The 19,244-nt window shown below is 44.3% G+C and overlaps 1 protein-coding gene across 1 annotated transcript in view; it reads right to left on the bottom strand.

Moving 5' to 3' along the window:
- The window catches only part of LOC109932218 (growth factor receptor-bound protein 7-like), a 63,584-nt gene that overhangs the window by 9,715 nt on the left and 34,625 nt on the right, over nt 1-19,244 (bottom strand). Inside the window, exons 3-8 of the mRNA XM_048614431.1 lie at nt 18,889-18,987; nt 17,872-17,952; nt 16,265-16,381; nt 7,095-7,155; nt 3,961-4,048; nt 2,697-2,790 (exon numbers count right to left, since the gene is read on the bottom strand). Of these exons, the coding sequence (XP_048470388.1) occupies nt 2,697-2,790; nt 3,961-4,048; nt 7,095-7,155; nt 16,265-16,381; nt 17,872-17,952; nt 18,889-18,987 (540 nt within the window). The remainder of the gene's footprint in view (nt 1-2,696; nt 2,791-3,960; nt 4,049-7,094; nt 7,156-16,264; nt 16,382-17,871; nt 17,953-18,888; nt 18,988-19,244) is intronic.

The following is a 19,244-nucleotide window of genomic DNA, read 5'->3' as shown; positions in this document are numbered from 1 at the left end:
AGCCCCTGCAGTTTCCTTCTCCATCCTATGCATCCTAAATCTTGCCTAATCACCTCATAATTGCCTTTCCCCCAGCTATAACTCTTGCCCTGCGGTATATACCTATCCCTTTCCATCGCTAAAGTAAACGTAACCGAATTGTGGTCACTATCACCAAAGTGCTCACCTACCTCCAAATCTAACACCTGGCCTGGTTCATTTTCCAGTACCAAATCCAATGTGGCCTCGCCTCTTGTTGGCCTATCTACATACTGTGTCAGGAAACCCTCCTGCACACATTGGACAAAAACTGACCCATCTAAAGTACTCGAACTATAGCGTTTCCAGTCAATATTTGGAAAGTTAAAGTCCCCCAAAACAACTACCCTGTTACTTTCGCTCCTATCCAGAATCATCTTTGCAATCTTTTCCTCTACATCTCTGGAACTTTTCGGAGGCCTATAGAAAACTCCCAACAGGGTGACCTCTCCTTTCCTGTTTCTAACCTCAGCCCATACTACCTCAGTAGACGAGTCCTCATCAAACATCCTTTCTGCCACCGTAATACTGTCCTTGACTAACAATGCCACACCTCCCCCTCTTTGACCACCTTCCCTGATCTTACTGAAACATCTAAACCCCGGAACCTGCAACAACCATTCCTGTCCCTGCTCTATCCATGTCTCCGAAATGGCCACAACATCGAAGTCCCAGGTACCAACCCATGCTGCAAGTTCACCCACCTTATTCCGGATGCTCCTGGCATTGAAGTAGACACACTTCAAACCACCTTCCTGCCTGCAGGTACACTCCTGCGACCTTGAAACCTTATTTATGACCTCACTACTCTCAACCTCCTGTACACTGGAGCTACAATTCAGGTTTCCATCCCCCTGCTGAATTAGTTTAAACCCTCCCGAAGAGCATTAGCAAATTTCCCCCCCAGGATATTGGTACCCCTCTGGTTCAAGTGTAGACCATCCTGTTTGTAGAGGTCCCACCTACCCCAGAATGAGCCCCAATTATCCAGGTATCTGAATCACTCCCTCCTGCACCATCCCTGTAGCCATGTGTTCAACTGCTCTCTCTCCCTATTCCTCGCCTCGCTAGCTCGTGGCACGGGTAACAAACCAGAGATAACAACTCTGTTTGTTCTAGCACACTGACTCTCACTGGGGTACAGTCCCACACGCACTGACTCTCATTGGGGTACAGTCCCACACACACACTGACCCTCACTGGGATACAGTCCCACACACACTGACTCTCACTGGGATACAGTCCCACACACACTGACTCTCACTGGTGTCCAGTCTCACAGACACTGACTCTCACTGGGGTACGGTCCCACACACACTGACTCTCACTGGGGTACAGTCCCACACACACTGACTCTCACTGGGGTACAGTCCCACACACACTGACTCTCACTGGATTATAGGAACAGCAACTCATATTCCGCTTGGGAACGCTGCAGCCCAATGGTATCAATGTGGACTTCACAAGCTTCAAAATCTCCCCTCCCCCTACTGCATCGCAAAACCAGCCCAGCTTGACCCGCCTCCCTGACCTGTCCCTCCTCCCACCTATCCCCTCCTCCCACCTCAAGCCCCACCCTCATCTCGTACCTACTAACCTTATCCCGCCCCCTTGACCTGTCTGTCGTCCCTGGACTGACCTATCTCCTCCCTACCTCCTCACCTACACTCACCTTTACTGGCTCCATCCCCGCCTCTTTGACCTGTCTGTCTCCTTTCCACCTATCTTCTCCTCTATCCAACTTCTATCTGCCTCCCCCTCTCTCCCTATTTATTTCAGAACCCCCTTCCCCTCCCCCATTTCTGAAGAAGGGTCTAGGCCCGAAACATCAGCCTTCCTGCTCCTCTGATGCTGCTTGGCCTGCTGTGTTCATCCAGCTCTACATCTTGTTATTTACAAGAATGTTGCCAGGTTTGGAAAGTTTGAGCTATAGGGAGAGGCTGAAAAGACTGGGGCTATTTTCCCTGGAGTGTCAGAGGTTGAGGGATGATCTTATCAAGGTTTATAAAATCATTAGGGGCATGGATAGCCAAGATCTGTTCCCTGGGGTGGGGGAGTCCTAAACTAGACAGCATTGGTTTAAGGTGAGAGGGGAAAGATATAAAAGGGCAACTTTTTCATGCAGAGAGTGGTGTGTGTATGGAACAAGCTGCCAGAGGAAGTGGTGGAGGCTGGTACAGTTACAACATCTGGATGGGTACATGAATTGGAAGAGTTTAGAGGTGGGGCCAAATGCTGGCAAATGGGACTAGATGAATTTAGGATACCTGGTCGGCTTGGATGAGTCAGGCCAAAGGATCTGTTTCCATGCTGTACAGCTCCATGACTCTGTGACAGCGATAGATTAAAAGTGATCTTCAGAAGCAGCAAGAGTAATATGAGAAAAAGTTTTTCACACAGTGAGTAATTAGGGTATAGAAAGCATTGCCTGGAATGTGGCTGAGGCAGGTTCAACTAAAGCATTCAAGAGGCTATTGGATAATTATTTGAACAGAAACTGATGCAAGGAGATGTCGAAAAGGCATGAGGTTGGCACTCGTTAATAAGGCTCATTTGAAGAGCTGGTACAGACAATAATGGGCTGAATAGCCTCCTTCTGTGCTGTAATGATTCTGTGGGATCATGAGCAGAAGAAACATTTAACATCATCACTGAATAATTGTGCAGGCGTAAATTACCGGAACAACCAGGAAGTGCTTGGTCTTGTGGTGGTGGCTGATTGTCAGCACAAAACCGTTGGGTGTCCTTTGGCTCTCTCTAATCAGGAAAACACTGCATCAAGAGAAAAGGACACAAATAAATACCCCTCTGAAATTCAGTGCAATACTGAAACTAAAGTCATTTCTCATTAAAGTCTGCCATTTATTCCTGTTTCCTCTTCCTGTTCAATCCATGACCATCAGCAATACTGCTGGAATATTCACAATATTACAGCAAACTGTCAAACTTACAAAGGCTGAAAGTGAATCTTGCAATATCGCAACTAAAATGTAACACTGAATCCTGTACAGGAAGATGCAAGGACACCAATGTAGTCAGAGAGGCACAATTTAAGGAGCTTATAGTTGGCAGGGAGGGAGAGAATTTAGGGAGGAAATTCCTGAGCTTCTGTCCCAGGCTTTCACCAATGATGCAATAATTAAACGGGGAGTCTCAAGGGGCTAGAGTTTGAGGAGAACTGAAATTTCAAAGGGTTGTGGGGCTGAGGAGAGTGAGGGACAAGACCATGGAGGGATTTTAGAACATAGATAAGTAATTTACACTTGAGGTATCAATGTCATTCACTGAGATCTGGGGCAATACAGAAAGGAACTTGCTGTGAGACAGGATCCATGGGCAGCAGAGGTTTTTGGATGCCCTCAGGACCTGCGACAATAGAAGACTCAGAAAAATGGCTAGGAGAGCAATGGGAGAACTGAGGATCAAAAGGAGACCAGTGAGACAGAAGATAAAAAGTCTTTCATGTAAGAAATGTGTGGATGGTTTGAGTGGTGGATGATAGTACAAAGTGGCCAATGAGCAGTCTGAGTGACCTCTGGGGGCGGGTTAAAATGACCCTTTGCTTTGTATCAGTGGGGTGTTGATGGAGCAGAAACAAATGACACTATTTGCTTAGTTAATTTAGTTAACATATTTGTTGGAATTTTCCAAACTGGACCAATAGTCTAACAGTCCCTATGAGACAGGGTTCAAAAGGGAGTGCACCTTTCTAGCAGGCAGTTAGTTATTGAGGTGCGATTCTGTGAATTCATCACTTACTCACCCACCCAGGGAACTCCAAGCTGGCTTCCTCTTGTAATTATCTGTAATCATTGAATTCCTCACTCTCTTTCAGATTATGGGCTCTCTCACCCACTGTTCATTTGCAAAATTCCTCTGAACTGAAATAATTCTTGCCTTTGCCCCCTCCTCCCCGCCCCCCGCCCCCCGCTATGTCCTTACCCATCAATGTGACCATGTTGGATAATCAGTCTGTGAGCTTCTTCTCTCGAGATCCGTCCATGAAACCAGGGCTGACTCCTGTGTATTGCTAGATCCATGACAAAGGAAACTGTTAATGCACTTATCCCATCTCAAACATTGTTCCTAACTCATCTTTTTACCAGCAATATATCTGCTGCAGCAATCAACACTAGTCTATAAAACATTAGCACAACATACCTCACTGTAGGCCTTAGAAAGGCAACTTATTATCACCATGGAGAGAAATTTCAGAATGCTTCAGTGCAGAGTATTCTGGGTGTCCTCACACATGAAGCACAGAAACCTAGCATGCAGCTACAGCAGCTAATAAGGAAGGTAAATGGAATTTTGGAATTTATTGCTGAAGTAATAGAGTATAAAAGTAGAGAAGAGTTGCTGCAACTGTACAAGGCATTAGTGAGACTGCAGCTGGAATATTGGGGAGAGTTCTGGACCCCTTACTTGAGAATGGATGTAGTTACATTGGAAGTAGTTCAGAGGAGGGTCACAAGATTGATTCCAGATATGGGGGATTTATCTTATGGAGAGAGATTGAGCAGTTCAGGTATTTACTCTGTGGAGTTTAGAAGAATGAAAAAAAATCTAGTTGAGGTATATAAGATGCTAAAGGGAATAAACAAAGTAGACGTAGAAAAGATGTTCCCTCATGTGGGCCAATCTAGAACAAGAAGTCATAGTTTTAGGATAAGAGGTAGCAAATTTAAAACAGAGATAAGGAGAAATTACTCCTCTCAAAGGGTCATGAATCTGTGGAATTAACCCTCCCACAGTTTGATGGATGTTGGGACATTGAGTAAATTTTAGGACAGACAGATTTTTAATTAGTAATAGGTTGAAGGATAATGGAGAATTGGCAGGAAAATGAAACGGAGGCCAGGTTGAGATGAATTGGTGGGCCAAACTTGAGGAGCTGAATGGCATACTTCTGCTCATGGTTCTTATGTTCTCTCAGTGCCTGTGATGGTTCCCCCAGTGCTCCTCACCCACCTCTATCTGGACCATCCTCAGGTTTAAATGGAGATTGGATTGACTCTCATAGAATCACAGTTCCTGCAGAATTCATTAGATTGTGGTAGCCTAATGCCTGGTCCCTCTGCACCCTCAATAATCACATGGGGCTTTCAGTGTTTCTGGGTTCCTGTTACGGCACATTATAAGATAGAAAAAGAGATAACTGCAACAACACCTCTTACTGTTTCTCCACTGACAAAGAGATTTTTGTAAGCTTGAGAGTAGGTGGGGGAAAAACCTTCATAATAAGCACAAGTGGAGAGATAGAGAGAAAGAGAGATAGAGAGAGAGGGCAACAAAAAAACAGATAGAGAGAGGGGGTCAGACAGAGGGACTGAGACAGAGACAGGGTAACAGAGACAGACAGACAGAAAGTGAAAGAGAAAGAGAAATAGACAAAGAGAGAAGGAAAGGAAGAGGCAGATGGAGAGGCCCACACAAAGAGAGAGAAAGGTGGAGAGAAAGGGAGGCGAAATGGAGAGAAAAAAAGGATAGATAGGAAGGAGAAAGAGAGAGTGACAGAGACAGAGAGGAAGCACAATCTCCCACATTTCTGTGGCTGAAATGACCCTAGTTAAAAAAAAAATAAGGAATTGCTAAGATTCTAAGAAGCACTGACCATTCAGTCCTTCAAAACCCATTCTGTGCGCACACACTGCACCGTCAATCCAGGATAAATGTTACTCCTGTCACTTAAGATCTTTGCATTAGTGTTGACATTTCACTGAATGTTTAACACACTTTCTACAATCTAACAATGGAGATCTGAAATCTACTTTTAAACAGGTTTAAAGCAGAGTGAAATAGAAATCCCTGACTTTTTGGCATTCAATCAATATAATCTCAAGTTGGGTCTTCCTCTCCTCAATAAAAGCTGTTGAATTGGGAATCAGTTATACATTTGAATACTGAGTCATATAGGTTCCTGTTGGGTGAGGCTACTAACAATTTTGGAACCAGACAATTAGATGGAGCTAAGATATTGATCAGTCATGATTGAACGGGATAGAGTAACAGATTTCAGGGGCTGAATGGCCTCTTCTCATTCCTACGGACAGGTTTATTTCTGGGAGTTTTGTTCTAACTCTTTGTGGTTTACGATCAGAAATGAGCGACGTGTTTTTTTTCTGCAGCTGTGGACAATTGGGTGAAGCTGCGTTACTGCTGGTTTGCAGTTTTCATACTCATGAAAACCTGATTTGGTTGTTAATGTTTGGTTTCGCACAAATCATCAGAAAGACTCCACTTCATTTTTGAGAACTTTATTTAATAAATTGATACTATAACAAAAATTTCTCGCATAGAGAAAGTGTGGAGGAGAATTACCAGAATGGTCACAGGGATGGGAAACCTTGGTGAATGTGGACAGGCTGGAAAAGCTAGGGTTGTTTTCCCTAGAGCACAGAAAGTTAGGAGGTGATTTAATAGCATCCAAAATCATTAAGGTAGAGTAAATGAACAATGTTTTCCACTGACATGGGTGGAACACCATAGAATCATACAATCACAGAATCTGCACAGTGAGGAAGCAGGCCATTCAGCTCATTGAGCCCCCACTGACCTTCTGAGTAGCATCCCACCCAGACCTCTCCTGTCCTATCCTGGAACCTTGCATTTCCCATGGCCAACCCACCTGGGCACAAAAACAAAGTTGCTGGAAAAGCTCAGCACGTCTGGCAGCATCTATGAAGGAGAAAACAGAGTTAATGTTTCGGGTCCGGTGACGCTTCCTCAGAACTGGCACCTAGGCACACCTTTGGACTGGACATTATGGGCAATTTCCCATGGCCAATCCATCTAACCTGCACACCTTTGGACTGTGGGAGGAAACTGGAGCACCAGAGGAAACCCATCAGGGGACACAGATTTAAATCTATTTGGGTCTCCACTGTTTTCAACTTTTCATGTTTACCAAGTCCCTTATCCAGTCCTTTTTGGCTCTAAGGTTGATGAATTCACACTGCTTATATTGATTCCCATGTGCTTCAGCTTTTCTGTTTACTGTAATTATTAACATCTCTTGGTAATTTTATGCTTCCAGCTGTACTTACCCAGAGACATTTACCTTCACGGTAACTCACCTGCACTGAGTACTGAGCCTTGGCATGGGCTGGGCAAGCTGTGCCTCTGGGCTCCTTTCTTCTGCAAAAATCAAGGGATAAATTTAGTTTGTAAAAGGTACAGACACAGAGTAAAATCTGGAAGAGACATAAGGAGACAGCAAAGAGATATGGACAGATTAAGTGATTGGGCAAAAAAGTTGTCAGATGGAGTATAATGTAGGAAATTGTGATGTTGTTCACTATGCCAGGAAGAATAAAAAAAGCAGCATTTTATTTAAACACAGAGAGTTTGCAGAACTCAGAGGTGCAGAGGGATCGAGGTGCACGGTACATGATTCACAAAAGATCAGCAAGTGATTAGAAAAGCAAATGGAATATTGTCATTTACTGCAAACAGAATTGAGTATAAATGTAAAGAACATAGGACGTGTTCTGCTATTTAATACAGTCACGTTTGATCAAACACTTCAATGTCTTTTACCCACTTCGTTCCCATGATCCATTATGCCAGTGATTATCCATAATCCATCAATCCCTACTTTAAACAAACTGAAAGACTGAGCTTCCACAGTCCTCTGCCGTAGACAATTCCAAAGGTTCAGAACCCTCTGAATAAAAATATTTCGCCTCAATTTTGAACTAAAAGGTATCCCTCATTATTTTAAATTATGCCCTTTCATCCTACACTCCCCAGCCAGAGGAGCATCTTACCTACATCTACCCTGTCTATCTCTTGAAGTATTTTGCAAATTTCAAATGTGATCACCTCTGATTCTTCAAAGGTCTAGAGAATACAAGTCCATTTGCCCACTCTCTCTTCTTGGGACAGTCCTGGCCATCCCTGGAACAAGTCTGATGAACCTTCATTATACTCCCTACATGGAAATAATATCTTTCCTGAGATGTGGAAATGAGAATTGCACGTTGTCCTCCAGGGGTGTGGTCTAAACAAGCTCCTATATTTTGCGTCAGTATTTACTGTGGAGAAGGACATGGAAGCTAGGGAAGTTGGGGAAATAAGTAATGATGTCTTGAAAAGAGTTTACTACAGAAGAGCTGAGGGTCTTAAAATACATAAAGGTAGATAAATCCCCAGGATCAGTACTTTGTGGGAAGCTAGGAAAAAGATTGTTGGGCTCCTTGCTGAGATATTTGTATCAACAGCCATGGGTGAGGTGCCAGAAGACAGGAGGTTGGTTAATGTGGTGCCATTATTTAAGAAAGGTGGTAAGGAAATTTCAGGGAACTAAGGGCCAGTGAGCCTGACATCACTGGTAGGTAAGTTGTTGGAGGCGATTCTGAGGAACAGGATTTACATGCATTTGAAAAGGCAAGGACTGTTTAGGGATAGTCAACATGGTTTTGTGCATGGGAAATCGTGTCTCACTAACTTGATTGAGTTTTTTTGAAGAGGTGACAAAGAAGATTGTTGAAGATAGAGTTGTCTATACGGACTTCGGCATGGCATTTGACAAAGTTCCGCATTGTAGACTGGTTAGCAAGGGTTAGATCACATGGAATCCAGGGGGAGCTAGCCAAATGGATACAAAATTGGCTTGAAGGTAGGAGACAGAAGGTAGTTGTAGAGGGATGTTTTTTGGTCTGGAGGCCTGTGACCAGCAGTGTGCCACAAGGATCGGTGCTGGGTCCATTGCTTTTTGTATTGATATAAATGATTTAGATTTGAATTTAGGAGGTAGGGTTAGTACATTCGCAGATGCCATCAAAATTGGCTGTTCAGTGGACACTGAAGGTTACCTAAGAATAAAACAGGATCTTGATCAGATGTGTCAATGGGCCAAAAAGTGATAAATAGAGTTTCATTTAGATAAATCTGAGCTGTTGCCTTTTGGTAAGGCAAACCAGGGCAGGATTTATACAGTTAATGGTAGGGCCCTTGATGGTGTTGCCAAACAAAGAGACCTAGGGGTGCAGGTGCACAGATCCTTGACAGTGGAGTCGCAGGTAGACAGGGAGGTGAAGAAGGCATTTAGCATGCTTCCTTCATTGGTCAGTGTGTTGAGTATAGGAGTTGGGATGTCATGTTGCAGCTGTGCAGGACTTTGGTGAGATCACTTTTAGAATACTTTTGGGACCCTGAAGAAGGGTAATACCCAAAACATTGACTTCTCCTTTCCTCCTGATGCTGCCTGGCTTGCTGTGTTCTTCCAGCCTCATGTTCGTCTAGTTTAGAATATTGCGTTCAATTCTGGTCTTGCTGTTAAAGGGAAGATGTTGTTAAATTTGAAAGGATTCAGAAAAGATTTACAAGGATGTTAGAAACAAAACTAGAGATTGCTGGAAAAGCTCAGTAGGTCTGGCAGCATCTGTGAAGAGAAATCAGAGTTAATGTTTTGAGTCTGGTCACTATTCCTCATAGAATCCCTACAGTGTGGAAACAGGCCCTTCGGCCCAACAAGTCCACACCAACCCTGAGAGCATCCCACCCAGACCCGTCCCCTTATAACCCACACATCCCTGAACACTATGGGCAATCTATCATGGCCAATCCACCTAGCCTGCACATCTTTGGATTGTGGGAGGAAACTGGAGTACCCAGAGGAAATCCATGCAGACACAGGGAGAACATGCAAACTCCACACAGACAGTCACCCGAGGCTGGAATTGAACCCGGGTCCCTGGTGCTGTGAGGCAGCAGTGCTAACCACTGAGCCACCGTGCCGCCCCATAATCCTCTGATTTACAGCACCTGCAGTTATCTTGGTTTTTACAAGGATGTTGCTGAGATTGGAGAATTTGAGCGATAGGGAGAGGGTAAATAGGCTGGGCTTTTGTTCCCTGGAGTGTCACAGTTGGGGGGGGGTGCAGCAGGGTGTGACCTTACAGAGGTTTATAAAATCATGAGGGCATGGGTGGGGTGAAAAGCCAAGAAAAGGGACCTGAGGGACAACTGTTTCACGCAGAGAGTGGTGCGTGTATGGAATGAGCTGCCAGAGGAAGTGGTGGGAACTAGTACAATTACAACATTTAAAAGGCCTCTGGATGGGTACATGAACAGGAAGGGTTTAGAGGAATATGGGTCAAATGCTGGCAAATGGGACTAGATTAATTTAGGATATCTGGTCAGCATGGACCAGTTGGACCGAAGGGTCTGTTTCCATGCAGTTTAACTCTATGACTCTATACAACTGAAGCAAGACTTCACTGCTCCTGTACTCAACTCCTCTTGTAATAAAAGGTTAACATTCCATTAACTTTCCTAATAACCTGCTGCACCTGCATGTTAGTGTTCAGTGACTTATCGACAAGGACACTTTAGTTCCTTTGTATTATTTCTCACATTTAAGAAATATTCTGCCCATCTGTTTCACCTACACAGGTGGATAACCTCACATTTTTCCACAGTATATTCCATCTGCCATGTTCTTGTCCATTCACCAAGTTTGTCCAGATCCTCCGGAAACAGTTTTACATCTTCTTCATATCACATATTCTACTTAACTTTGTATCATTCAAAAATTTGGATATCTTACATTTTGTTGCCACCTCCAAATCATTGATCTGTATTGTGATCAGCTGGGGCCCAAGTCCTGATCCTTGTGGTACCACCTCGTCACAGCCTGGCAACGTGAGAATCACCTATTTATTTCTACACTGTTTTCTGTTTGTTAATCAGTCATTAATCCTCACCAGCGCACTGTCTCCTATTCCATGTGCTTTAACTTTGCCTACCAGCTTCCTTTGGGGCAGCTTATCAAAAGTCTTCTGAAAATCCAAATATATTATGTCTATTGATTCCCCTTCATCAATTTTGTTTGTAACATCCTCAAAAAACTCCCACAATTTCCCTTTCACAAATCTATGCTGACTACGCTCAATCAGATCATTGTGAACTAGGTATTCATTTATCACACCCTTTATGATAGATTCCAGCATGTTTGGCATTTCCATACAACTGAAACAAGATTTCACTGCTCCTGTACTCAAATCCTCACTGACTTCTAAAGATGCACCACTGAAAGCATACTGTCCTGGTGTACAACAGCCTGGTATGGCAACGGCTCTGCCCAGGACAGTAAGAAACTACAGAAGGTGGTGAGCACAGCCCAGACCATCACAGAAGCCGACCTCCCATCCATGGACTCCAACTCCATTTCTTGTTGCCATGGGAAGGCTGCCAACATCGTCAAAGACCCCTCCCACCTTGGTAATGCTCTCTTCCAGCCTCTTCCGTCAGGCAGAAGATAGGGAAGCCTGAACACATGCACCAACAGGTCCAAGAACAGCTTCTTCCCTGCCTATTAAACTGCTGAAAGGACCTCTCTAACTTCAAATAATGTTGATCTTGCTTTGTGTACCTCCTGTGCAGTTGTAACTCTGTATGCCTCATTCTGTATGATCTGTATGCCCTTGTTTGCTATGATCTGCCTGTACTGCTCACAAAACAAAGCTTTTCATTGTACTTAGGTACATGCGTCTACAATAAATCAAATCAAATCATTTTCCCTACTACTGAGGTAAGGATGATGGGTTGGTCATTCCCTATTCTCTCCCTTGTTCCTTTCTTGAATCTTCAATCTGCAGGAATCATTTCAGAATCTATGGAATTTTGAAAGATAATCACCAAGGCATTGACTATCCCGATTGCCACTTCCTTCAACGCTCTGGGATATAGACCATCAGGTCTTGGGGACCTACTAACTCTTAGCTCCATTAATATCTCCAGTACAACTTCTAATACTATTTTCCTTCAACTCCTTATTCTCTTCAGTCAACTGAATCTCTAATCTTGGGAGAACTCTTGAATCTTCCTCAGTGAAAACAGACACAAGGTAATCATTTAACTTCTTGCTATTTTTCTACTTCCCCATTATAAATTCTCCTAATTTTGCAGCAATGGTGCTACTACATTTGTGTTAGCTAAATGTTTTCATTTTACAGATCAACAACACTCAAGAAACTTGACACCATCCAGGACAAAGCAGCCACTTGATTGACACGACATCCACAAGCATCCACTCCCTCCACCACCGATGCTCAGTGTGCACGATCTACAAGACACACTCCAGAAGTTCACCAAAGATCCTCAGACAGCACCTTCCAAACCCACGACCACTTCCATCTAGGACCACAAGAGCAGCAGATACATGGCAATACCACCCCTGCAAGTTCCCCTCCAAGCCACTCACCATCTGACTTAGAAATATATCACCGTTCCTTCACTGTCACTAGGTCAAAATACTGGAATTCCCTCCCTAATGGTGTTGTGGGTCAACCCAGAGCAGGTGGACTACAGTGGTTCAAGAAGGCAGCTCACCATCACTTTCTCAAGGGGAAACAGGTAATTAAAAAGGCAAATGGAATTTTGTCTGTCATTGCTAGAGGGATGGAGTTTAAAAACAGGGAGGCTATGCTGCAGCTGTATAGGGTCCTGGAGAGGCCACACCTGGAGTACTGTGTGCAGTTTTGGTCTCCTTATTTGAGAAGAGATATACTAGCACTGGAGGGGGTGCAGAGGAGATTCACTCAGTTGATTCCAGAGTTGAGAGGGTTGGATTATGAGGAGAGACTGAGTACGCTGGGATTATACTCACTGGAATTCAGAAGAATGAGGGGAGATCTTATAGAAACATACAAGATTATGAAGGGAATAGATAAGGTGGAGGCAGGGATGTTGTTTCTGCTAGCAAGTAAAACTAGGACTAGAGGGCATAACCTCAAAATCAAGGGAAGCAGATGTAGGACTGAGGTCAGGAGGAACTTCTTCACCCAAAGGGTTGAGAATCTGTGGAATTCCCTGCTCAGTGAAGCGGTTGAAGCTACCTCGCTGAATGTTTTTAAGGCAAGGCTAGATAAATTTTTGAACAGTAAAGGAATTAAGGGTTATGGTGAGTGGGCGGATAAGTGGAGCTGAGCCTCAAAAAGATCAGCCATGATCTTATTAAATGGTGGGGCAGGCTCAAGGGGCCAGATGGCCTACTCCTGCTCCTAGTTCTTATGTAACTAGGGACGGGCAATAAATGCTGGCCCAGCCAGAGATACCCACGTCCCACAAATGAATAAAAAAAACCTGCAGATGCTTTTTCAGCTCTTTTTATGTCTTTTGCTATCTAGCATTCATATTCTACTCTCCCCTTCCTAACCCTAACCCTATCATAATTTCTTGGACCTCTTTTGCAACATTCTAAAAATTTTCCACTTTTTCTGACAATTTTATAAGTTTTCTTTTAAGGCTGTGTTGTCCTTAATATATCTTTGTGACGCAGAACTGACTGCCCTATTGAGTTTTTGCATCTTTAAGGAATATATATTTGTTGTTGGTCATATTTTTTAAAGACTACCCATTGTCTATGTACAGTCATGCCTTTAATGTATTTTCCCAATCAACCTCAGCCAATTACTTTTGTGACAAGTGTGCAACGAATTGGGGAGACCACATCTGGAGTACTACAGTTTTTGTTTTCTTGCTTAAGAAAGTACATAAATGCATTAGAAAATGCAGGGAAATTTCACTTGACTGATTCCTGGGATGAGGATAGGCTGGACAGTTTAGGCTTGTATGTACATATAAAATTTGGCTTGGATCCAAATTAGGACCAATGTAATTCTGCATCAACACTGTGTAACATCTCAGGGATTAGTGTTACCCTGTATCATGCAGTTAAATCCAGTTGGATCAGTGTTAATCCTGTATGTTGATACCGTATAACACTGCCAGTCTCATTTTCAGTTACTGCCTGATACCTGCAGCTTTAATATTGACTTGGGAAGTTCCAGCCTGAAATAACAGAGAGAAGTGGAGAGAGTTTAGGGTGTGTTCACATTGAGTCATGCCCACCTGAGTGATGACTCTTCCTGTCGGAGTCCAGATACAGAGTTTATAAAGTAAACTCAATCCCAGTATGATTCCCATATCCCTTCCCAACTCTCCCCATTTGTGATCAACCCAGTATGTAGACATAGGGCCATTGTTACCAATGTTGATAAAATCTGGTCCACATCAGTAAGGTACCTTTATGTTTCTGCCCCTTGAGCAGCACTAAATTGAACAAATCAAAATCTTAACTGGCATGCTCAGTGAACGCAGTGAGTTCAACGTTCTACCTGTCTTGTTTGCAGTCTTTGACACAACTGACCACACCATCCTCCAAGATCAGCTCCTTTCCTTTATCCAGCTGCTACTGAAATCCTCAGTCATCCCTAAACTGTAGGCCCCATGTTCCAACTGTCTGTGATTCAGCCTCACAGCTTTGACTCTCTGTAAACCTCAACTCATCCAAAACGCTGCTGCTGCATCTGAGCAAATCAATGCATATGTACCCATTGGGCTTACTAACCTGCATGAACTCCTCATTTGGCAGGACCCCACATGTTAAAATCCCATTCTCATTTCTGAATATCTCCATGGCTTCACCCCAGTCTCCTCCAATCTCACAACCTTTAGAGACCTCTGCATTACTCCAAATCTGGCCATTACACATTCCCAATTTTCATCCTTATTAAACTAGCAGCTGTTCTTGCCTGGGACCTGGATTCGGAATTCCCTCTTCAATCTCTATGCCTCTTTCCTCGGAAAAGTTATTGCTAACGCTTTTTAAACATTCATGAAACGTGGGTGTCACTGGCTGTGTCAGCATTTATTGCCTATCCCTAGTTGTCCCCTTGAGAAGGTGGTGGTGAGCTGCCTTCTTGAACCGCTGCAGTCCATGTGCTGTAAGTAGACCCACAATGCTCCATACTCATTCCTGGGAAGCGGGGTATTATGTTATGACGAAAGGTAGAACAGCTTCTGCCTTTACCCATTCGAGTTCAGAAGACTGAGAGATTATTTATTGAAATACATAAGATGTTGAGGGGAATGGACAAGGTGGAGACTGGATGATGTTTCTACTTTTGAGAGAGACTAAAACTGGGGGGCACAGATTAAGAATAAGAAGTCTTCTTTTTAAGACAGAATTGAGAAGATTTGTTTCTATCAAAGGATCATTAGCGCGTGGGGGCTGAGCCTTTAAATTTATTCAAAACTGACGGAGATAAGGGAGTAGAGAATTAGGGGGAGCAGACTTCCATTTGGAGCTGAGGCTACAACCAGATCAACCATGAACTTATTGAATGACAGAGGAGGCTCAAGGGGCCAAATGGCCTACTCCTGATCCCAACCTTATGTGGCTATGTTAGGAACTAAGTTCCAAAATCTTCAATCAAAAATTGTGAAGGAACAGCAATAAATTTCCAAGTCAGGATGGTGAGTGGTTTGGAGGGGAATGTGCAGGGGGTGGTGTTCCCATGTATCTGCTACCCTTGTCCTTCTGGATGGACATGGTCGTGGGTTTGGAAGGAGTTGTCTAAGAAGCCTTAATGAATTTCTGCAGTGCATCTTGTAGCTAGTACCTTCTGCTGCTACTGTGCATCAATGGTGAAGGAAGTGAATATTGAAAGTAGTAGAGTTGGTGGCAATCAAACTGGTTGTTTTGTCCTGGATGATGTCAAGCTTCTTGAGTGCTACTGGAGCTGTACTCATCCAGGCAGGTAGAGAGTACATCTTCACACATGTGACCTGTGCCTTGCAGACAGTGGACAGGTTTCAGAGAGTCAGGTGGTGAGTTACTTGCTGTAGAATTCTGCGTCTCTGACCTGCTCAGATTGGTTGAGCTCTGTTCACCTCAATAACAATGTTGATTGTGTGAGATTCAGTGATGGCAATCCTACTGAATTTCAACGGGCAATGGCTAGATTCTCTTTTGGTGGAAATGGTCTTTGTGTGACACTTGCGTAGCACAAGTGTTATTTGCTACATATCAACCCAAGTTTGGATATGGTCTAGGTCTTGCTGCAGATGGACACAGACCTGCTTAAAAACAATTTATCTTTTTGCTGGAGCTTTGGGTCACCTGTGTTAATATCTCCTAAAATGAGCTGGTGTCAGTTCTTCATTGATAATTGATCCTATGAGGGTGGCTTGTGACTGTTTACTCTATTAAAGCTGCTTTATAAATGTAAGCTGTTGTTGAGAGAGCTCAGCTGTAGCTGAAACAGACTATTTTAAACAAGGTTATGAGGAAAGAAAGAGAAGAAAGGGTTGGCCCTAATTCGATAGGTCTTTAAAGGAGTTGGGATAGACTGAATGTCCTCACTCTGTGTGCTATTGGTTGATGACATGAACAGTTCTCTCGCCCTGTCAGAATTATCGATCAAACATCTGCAGAGACTCTGACTGGGATCCGTACCCTCCAAGCCTGTGCTTCCTCCTCGGCCACTGACGAAGCTTCTTTCGGGTTCTCAATTACTCGCCCTGTGCATCCAGAGAAATCCATAGGAACGAGGCAACTCTCTGAAACATTTGTCTGTGACAAAGGTGATGAATGGGAACATAGTCAGTCACATGTATGGAGAAGATGTCACTCATTGACCCATCCCAAACATTCCCACTGATACATGCTGTAAGTATAGTGTAAAAATGGAGGGGCAGAGGAAACAAACCCTGTCCTCACTGTGTTCCCAGTGCCCCTCAGCACTGGCAATAGCACAAATAGCTCTTCATTCACCGCCAATGATTTATATGTCTGTTTGAACACCCTCCGTTTGATTTGCTGCCTGACCATTAAATGTACACCCTTGTTTAATCCACATCCAATTTATCCCAGGCCCACCTGATTGAGCCCATTTTACTCCTGGCCAAGTTTCCCTTCAGTGGAAGTCTGCTTTAGATTGTCTGTCAATAAGATTAATCCAGAAAGAGCAGCATCACAGAGAATCCTATTTTGTGCTTCTCCTCCATCCCTATTCCATTTCTCATTCCCTCATTCACACACACTGGCACCCACGCACTCACATACTCACTCACTCACATATTCACTCACTCACTCATATACTCACTCACTCAAATACTCACTGACAAAGTCGCTCACTCACATACTCACTCGCTCACTCAGTCACTCACACTCACATAACTCCCTCACTCACTCAGTCACTCTCACTAGCTCACTCACATACTCACTCACTCACATACTCACTTGCTCACTCACATACTCACTTGCTCATTCACATACTCACTTGCTCAGTCACTGACTCACTCACTCACATACTCAGTCATTCACATGCCCACTCACTCATTCCAGGAGGACTTAATAGTCAGTTGAGACACTGACTGGTTTCCACTTCCTAATCCAGTTCTGTGACACCCCCTCCAATAACTAGAGCTGCCCAACTCCAAATCCCTTCCCAGCCTCAAATGTAACTGAATCAAATGAACTGAGACCTTGGGGATGGTCAGTGTGGCTCAGACCCTCGCTCAGTGAATGTACAGCAGCTGCTGTTTGCTTATTTTGGGTGAAATGAAATGAAGGATTCATGTTGGTGAGAAACCCGCTGAGGTCAGAAAAATTTCAAAATACCCGTCATTTCTGAAATAAACGCAAAACGTGATGTTCCGTCAATTTCACACAACTGTCAGCAGTGAAACTGAGAAAGCATCAAAACAGAAAATAGTTTCTTAATAATCAAACGATTCTGGAAATTATTGAATAATCAGGCAGTGTGTTGACAGGATTGACTGCATTTGTGGTTCAGGTGCACAGTCTGTGTCTTGGAGCAGAGTCAAATTGCTGATGTGTCACTGGGACAGGAGGGGATGGGGGCAGGAGGGGGATCGGGGCAGGAGGGGATGGCAGAGCTGGGGGCAGGAGGGGATGGAGGAGCTGAGGGCAGGAGGGGATGGAGGAGGCTGGGGGCAGGAGGGGGTGGCAGAGGTTGGGGGCAGGAGGGGATGGCAGAGGCTGGGGGCAGGAGGGGTTGGTGGAGGCTGGGGGCAGGAGGGGATGGCGCACACACTCACCATGATGGATGGTTGCATCCAGGATTGCGGTTTCTTCTTTTGTTGCATTATCTGATAATTGAGGCAGAGCTGCTCACCCATCTGCAGAACAAAGAGACTGTTACCACAGAGAATCCCAACAAAATTCACACAGGTATGATTGGTGGAGATCCCAGCATCAGCCAGCACAGTTGGGAGGCCTCTCACAGATCCCCCCCACCCTGTTAATAATCTTTTAATCTCTTCCATCAGACAGAAGATACAGAAGCTTGAATGCATGTACCAACAGGTTCAAGAACAGCCTCTTCCCTGCTGTTATCAGACTGATATATGGACTTCTCTAGTTTCGGATCTAATGTTGATCTTGCTTTCCACCTCTTGTACGGCTATAACCCTGTATGCCCCTCTCTGCCTAAGCACCCTATGATCTGTATGTCCTTGTTTTCTATGATCTGCCTGTACTGCTCACAAAACAAAACTTTTCACTGTACTTAGATACATGTCACTGCAATAAATCAAATCAAATCAATCCTCCTCTGTCCTGGCTCCTAGAAGACTGATTAATCCCAGTCACCCCCTGTTACCCCATAAAAATACACACTTCCTGTCGAAACCAGTTTCCAATGTAGATCCTGACTGTATGTGTATTTGTGTGTGCATGTGTGTGTGGGTGCTTGTGTGTGTGTTTCCGAATGTGTACGTGTGCATGTATGCGTGCGTGTGTGCATGCATGTGTGTCTGTGTCTGTGTGCATATGTATGTGCCTGTGTGCATGCATGCGTACATGTGCGTGCAGTGTGTCTGTGTGTATGTGCGTGCATGTGTGTGTGTGAGCGTGGAAGCGCATTGAAAGACACCTGGACTGTCAGAAGGTGCCCCTGCACAGCGTACTGCCTCCCACCTCCCCTCCAACTCCCACCCACCCTGAGATTTCCCCAGAAACATCCCCATGATCATTAATGCCTCAGCCTTAGATATGTGTGCCACCCTCACATACACCCAGTTTTCATCAAAAACATATTCATTGGTCAGACAAACCTTGAAGAGGCGGAATGCTGTCATCCAACATGTGCGACTTTGCTCATCCTCCGAGCACAACACTCCCAGATCGTTCCGGCCATTGTCCGACCTGTAAAACTATTGATGGGAAGAACATTGTCAACAGGAGATACAGCCTGAGGAGAGGGTGTTACTGACTGACAGCGAGACGGAGCTTGAACGCACTATTCCAACACCCTAAGCAACTGGGTTGGAGTAGATGCTGAGACTGTGGTGGTTTGAATGTCTCTATAAGCTCAATTTGAGCTGCTGAGTTTGGGAAGGAGGTGCTCAGTGTGACTGGTAAAGTGCACTCAGGGTTGTGGGGGGGGGGGGGGGAGCGATAGGCTAATAAT

Source organism: Rhincodon typus, chromosome 30 (assembly GCF_021869965.1).
Source record: "Rhincodon typus isolate 14 chromosome 30, sRhiTyp1.1, whole genome shotgun sequence".
Taxonomy (NCBI): Eukaryota; Metazoa; Chordata; class Chondrichthyes; order Orectolobiformes; family Rhincodontidae; genus Rhincodon; species Rhincodon typus.
Note: the sequence above shows the minus strand (reverse complement) of the source record. Positions and strands in the feature narration are given on the sequence as shown.